Source organism: Microtus ochrogaster, linkage group LG9 (assembly GCF_000317375.1).
Source record: "Microtus ochrogaster isolate Prairie Vole_2 linkage group LG9, MicOch1.0, whole genome shotgun sequence".
NCBI classification, from domain to species: Eukaryota; Metazoa; Chordata; class Mammalia; order Rodentia; family Cricetidae; genus Microtus; species Microtus ochrogaster.
Window position 1 is genome coordinate 3,076,280 of NC_022034.1, and position 6,325 is coordinate 3,082,604.

General features: G+C 41.0%; 1 protein-coding gene and 1 pseudogene across 1 annotated transcript in view; one reads left to right on the top strand and one right to left on the bottom strand.

Moving 5' to 3' along the window:
- LOC101982521 (histone-lysine N-methyltransferase PRDM9-like) overlaps positions 1-6,325 on the top strand; it is a 23,752-nt gene that overhangs the window by 16,396 nt on the left and 1,031 nt on the right. The window contains exon 10 of the mRNA XM_013352266.1: positions 5,869-6,322. Within this exon, the coding sequence (XP_013207720.2) occupies positions 5,869-6,322 (454 nt within the window). The remainder of the gene's footprint in view (positions 1-5,868; positions 6,323-6,325) is intronic.
- LOC101987998 lies at positions 692-5,494 on the bottom strand (annotated as a pseudogene).

Sequence of the window (6,325 nt, forward strand, 5' to 3'; positions counted from 1 at the left end):
AAAAAAACAAAAACAAAAACTGAAAGACATGATGTTCTGGCTAGTTTTATGTCAACTTGACCCAAGCTAGACTCATCAGAGAGGAGGGAACCTCAATTGAGAAAATGCCTCCCTACGATCAGGCTGCAGGCTAGCCTGTAGGGCATTTTCTTAATTAGTGGCTGACACTGGAGGGCCCAGTCCATTGTGGGTCCTGGGTTCTGTAAGAAAACAGGCTGAGCAAGCCAATAAGCACTCCTCGCAATGTCCTCTATATCAGCTCCTACCTCTAGGGTCCTGCTTCGACTTCCCTCAGTGATAGACTGTTACCTGGATGTTTAAGCTGAAATAAATCCTTTCCTCCCCATGTTGTTTTGGTCGTGGTGTTTCATTACAACAATAGCCACCCTAACTAGAACACATGATCAATCAAAAGCCACAGGCCACTTGTAAAGTGAGAACATCTTTGTCGTTCCCAGTGTGGAACCCTGTGCCTCATGCATGGCTCATGAAGACTTTACCAATGAGCCCCATCCTCCCTCAAGAGAACAAAAAGAGCCTACATGAGTTCCCAATCTAGCGTCAATTATTTTATTTTGTAATTAAGAGAGGAGAAATGTGGATGGTTCTACCTATCCATAAGAATGTGAAAGACCAAATATATCCCACAAACCATGTATGTTCACATGAAAATCTTCACCTGATATGACATTCACCTGTCAAGAGGAAGCAATTCAAAGGCTATTACACAGCTAATGTGCCAGGTGGAAGGAGCCATCCAGACTTTGCCCTCCTTGCCAACCCCTTTCTGGACAACAGTAAAACAGATCTTCATAGATGATGGATTTAGTACAGAAGCCATGATCAGAATCAGGATTGGCATGACATACAACTGTATTGACATTTCAGAGTCGTGTCAGTCAGAGTTGGGCTTCTACTGAGAACGCTGGCCCTGCTGTAGTCATGGGCATAAGAACGTGGTTCTGTTTGGACGATGTTTGATTCCCTCTTCAGAGAAAGTAGCCTCCATCAAACAGCTCTGACTTTCTGTTGCTGGCTCCTCTGTGGATCTTCAGGAACTTTGTACTTTTTCTTCTGTCCATGTACTTTGCAGCCAGGCTTTCACCCAATCAAACTTTAGGAGCCAGCATCCATTTGAGAATCCCAAGCAAACACGGCATAGTACTTTGAGTTTCATCATCAGGAACAATTACATGCGATACTGTACTGTCAAACTCAGCACTTTGTTTTTTCTTAAGAAATTTCTCAAGTTTTCTGAGGGTCAGAAGCAAGTTCATTGCCTGTAAGCATCCATACTTTTGCTGCCCAGAATTCATGGCCAATCACTTGTTAGTTGAGAATGATTCATTCTTCTCTGGTAGCAACAATAATGATCACACATTGTCTGTGAGGTGTTTTGAATAAGAATGGCCCCCACAGGCTCATATTTGAATGCTTAGTCATCAGGAAGTGGAACTCTTTGATAGGATTAGGAGTGTGGCCTTGTTACAGAAAGTGTTTTACTGGGGGGTGTTGACTGAGGTTTTCTGTCCTTCCCAGTTCCTGCAATGATTAAGTCCCAAAGAAATCACACAGAGGTCTACATTAGATATAAACTGATTGGCCCATTAGCTCAGGCTTCTTATTAACTCTTATAACTTATATAGCCCATTATTAGCCCATTATTCTTATCTCTGTGTTAGCCATGTGGCTCAGTACCTTATTCATCAGGGCAGTCACACCTTGCTTCTTCTGTGGTCGGGTCAGGACCCCTGAGGAATGGGCTTCCTCCTTCCCAGAATTCTCCTGTTCTAATTGACCCGCCTCTACTTCCTGTCTGGCTACTGGCCAATCAGTGTTCATTTAAAATATAATTGACAGAATACAAACCATTCTCCCACATGGGAGGGTATGGACTTTGAAGTTTCACAAGCCCATTTGAGGCCCAGTATCTTTCACTTTGCCTGAGGATCAGGGTGTAGCCCTCAACTGCTTCTCTAGTACCATGCTTGCCATGCCTGCCACTATGCTCCCTGCCATGATGATAATATATGTAAAAGGAGACTGTTTATTCATTTCCTGGCTGCCCAGACCCAAATAATCACACAGAAACTATATTAATTACAACACTGCCTGACCTATTGGCTCAAGCTTCTTATTAACTAACTCTTAACATAGTAAATTAACCCATTTCCATTCATCTGTGTATTGGCACAAAGTTGTGACTTACTGGTAAGGGTCTGGTGTCTGTCTCCTTGGGCAGCTACATGGCATCTCCTGGGCTCTGCCTACTCTCTTAAATATACTTATATACTTTCTATATGTACTTATAAACTCTCTTATATATACTTAGACACTCTCTTCCATCCTAGCTATATTCTTCCATTCCTTAGGCCAAAGTAACTTTATTCATTAACCAATAAAAACAACACATATACAGAAGGACATCCCACATACCTCTAAAACTGTAAGTCAGCCTACCAATTAAATACTTTCTTCTATAAGAGTCATGGTGTCTCTTCACAGCAATAGAACAGTGACTAAGACAGTCTGTATAACCCATGGGCCACATACCAAATATGTCAGTAGCATTCCTGGAGGCACCACAGGACAGTATCCATCTTCCCATTCTTTTTGCATCATGGAATGGTAAGTTTTTCTGATAGCCAAGTGGTAGTCACCAAAGTGTTATGCTGGAACAGCAATTCCACTACTTTTGAGTGACCATGACTGCAGGTTTCATACAATAGTGTCCATCCCGCATGATCTTTAACATTTGGGTCATTTCCACTTTGCAAGAAGTATTCAACAGAAGGTTATTGCCCTTAATAGGAGCATAATGAAGCAATCTCTCTCCTCTGTTATTTTTTTTCCTGGCCATAATTTTAGGTGACAACTTTATGTGCAGGGGCTTGGCATCATTTGTCTGTGAGTTGAGCTCTTCAGCAAAGGTGGGAGTTGCCTGGTGAAAGACTAAGGGAGTCATCTGATATGTTACTATTTCTCCTGAATTTGACATCAACTTGAAGTCTGCCCGAAGGCAATGAAGAACAGTCATTAATATGTTTTCTACAAGCACGAAATCTCTGCTGCTTCTTGGGATGTTGCTCCCACATCCCTTAGAAGTAGGATTGGGAGACCTGCTGCAACCTTGAGATTTCCATATGCCTTACTAAATGAAGATCTTTTACACAGACCTTCCTCTCAGAAGTCTTTTTATGCTTGCTCACGGCATCTGAAGACAGTAGCTCAGTCAATAGTAAAGAGACTTTAGTCAAGTTTCCAAAATATTCAGATTCTGCAAGAGTCAGTTGCTAGCTAATAAGTCAGTTTCACCATTTACTGGTGAACACTCAACTGGTGGTTGGCTGCAGGAGGCTCTCCTTCAATTCCTCTTTGGAATCAAATCTACTACCTTCTTTCCTGGCCTTAATTCTGCTCCTGGTTGATCTCAGCTAAAGATTTCTTCTGCTGTCTCTTTGAGATGTTCTAACAGCTGTTTTAACCACCTTAGAAACAACTTCATGAGGATTTGTAAGAACAGATTTATGCACTGACCCTTGCTATGTTTTGTCATCATTTTGAGGCTAGGTTTATACTGACACTTTATTCATACATATCTGACTCTCTTACTTCAAGGACTTTAAGATTATAGGCAAAAGAAGAAAAGTTCTCAAGTACCCACCAACTATTTTATTGAACTGGTTTATTCTGGTCCTTTTTGTTATTTTAATTTCCTTCTTATTATATTCTTAAAATATATTCTATTTATATTCTTATAAATAATATGAATATGTCATCATGTATTATATCAATTAGTTGTCAGGTAAATTATGGTTTTATGTTAGGAGGAAAAAATATAAAATTAACAAAATGATTTGAATGCCAGCTCTTTGGAAGCTGACTCAAGCTGGGGAAGCATGCATACTTGTACAGATCTGTGCAGAGTCAGGAACTGACTCTGGCTTTGAAGAAAAGTAATCCAGGAAAACTATTTAGAAACCTGTGGAGTAGGGGTGAATATAAAGGACAGTGAAGGAAGATAACATTTGGGAGGAACAAACAGTTGGTCAAAGGGTCTCACAGAGGAAGTAGCTGAGGTAACTGGCTCAATGCATAAAAGGTTTGAACTTTTTGAGAACAGGCTGAAATCACTTAATGGAAGGAAGTAGATGACAGAGAAATGCACAGAAGCCTGTTAATGTAGAGCTTATCACTTGTGACTGGTTCCAGGACAGTGGAGAATGAAGTGTGGGGTTTTCAGTTCTCCATTCTTTTTTTTTTTTTTTTTTTTGGTTTTTCGAGACAGGGTTTCTCTGCGGCTTTGGAGCCTGTCCTGGAACTAGCTCTGTAGACCAGGCTGGTCTCGAACTCACAGAGATCCGCCTGCCTCTGCCTGCCAAGTGCTGGGATTAAAGGCGTGCGCCACCACCGCCCGGCTTCAGTTTTCCATTCTAAAATGATGCTTTGGTTGATTTTCTAAAATATAATGCAGTGTACAATCACCTTAGCAATTGCTTCAATCTCCGGAGATGTAGGGGAAGGAGGACTGCATACAAAGAGTTGTGTGTCTAATAGTATTTGACTAAGGATATATTTTGAAACAGGATTTTATGTTATATTCGAAGAGGGCTAAGAGTAAATGAAATGAGCATGAATACTTGGTGTGAAGCCTGAGGGAAACCATTAACTTTCATTTTAAGATTTGTGGATTACTGAGAAAGGCAATTTATAGCCAAGCTGTGGCAGCAGAAGTCAGGGTTTTTTATTCAATAGGACCCAGCACATTCTGCCTTCTCTAACCTGAATTCTACTTCAGGAGACTTCCCAGTTGAATATGTATTTTTGAATGAGAAAACAATTTAAAATTCACTTGTGTTGCTTTTATCTACCTATCTGTTGCCCACAGATGTCAATCTTCTACCCGGATGAACTCCAGTTTAATGCATACATCCTTTTCCCTTCTTAGGAAAAACCATGAAAGGAAATTCCACCCAAGTCAGGAAGTGTTACTGTGTCTCAATAGAATGAAATAGGTGGGGGAGAATGCATGGGGAAAGGTGCTCAGGGACCTAAGTAAGTGAAACGGGGTAAGGTAGGATATAGAAGACACTTGTCATTTGTAGGGCATGCTCAGCGCTGCACTGTAGTGATGAGGCGAGCACGCACAGCTAGCTTTACACCCGAAATAACAACACACAAATTGTATTCATTTAAACACTGCCTGGCCCATTAGTTCTAGCCTCTTACTGGCTAACTCTCACATCTTGATTAACCCATTTCTATTAATGTGTGTCGCCCCATGAGGTGGTGGCTTACTGGGAATATTCTAACCTGCGTCCATCTCGGAGAGGAGAGCTATGGCATCTGCCTCACTGCCTTCTTCTTCCCAGCATTCTGTTCCATCTACTCCACCCACCTATGTTCTGACCTATCAGGCCAAGCAGTTTTTTTTTATTAATTAACCAATGAAAGCAACACATAGAAAGAAGACCCACCTACATTACTGCACCATTTAGACCAGAAGTAAAACTGCCTCTGATCCTACTTGGAGGACCACAGTCTGGATGACATGTAATGTTACCTTTTATAGATTTCTGTAAAAGATGTAGAATATGGAATAAGGGAATGCCCTCACAATTTGCACCTGATGGGAGACAATTTGTGTTGGCTGTTGTTTGTCTTGAAACAAAATTTCACCCCATAGCCAACCCCAGGTTGTCCTTGAACTGAAAGTGATCAGTCATGAGCCATCAAACCCAGCAGAGTTTGTGTTCACATGCAGACTGAGTAGTGGGATAGGCTTGACCACAAAAAAAAAAAAAAATCAGATGCATAGGCAGTTTGTTTATTATGTTCACTCTAACCAAAAACTTTATATTTTCGCAGAATTAAGGACAGAGATCCATCCTTGTCTTTTGTGCTCTTTGGCCTTCTCAAGTCCAAAATTCCTTAGTCAACATATGCAATGGAATCATCGTACTCAAATCTTCCCAGGAGCATCTGCAAGGATAAACTCCAAACCAGGGGATCGCAGTCCAGATCAGCTTCAGGAACAGCAACATTTTGATTCACACAACAAAAATGACAAGGTCAGAAGTCAAGATGTCAAAGGAAAGTCCAAACCCATGCATAAATGGACAAGACAGATTTCAACAGCCTTTCCCAGCACACTCAAAGGAAACATGAGATCTGAGGGAAGTAAGAAAACTATGGAAGAAGAGCTCAGAACAGAGCAGAAAACAAATACAGAGGATGCAGTCAGATCATTTATTGGATCAGAAATCTCAAGAGTTGAAGGAGAACATGGGCAATGTTTCAGTGATAAGTCAAATGTCAATGAGCA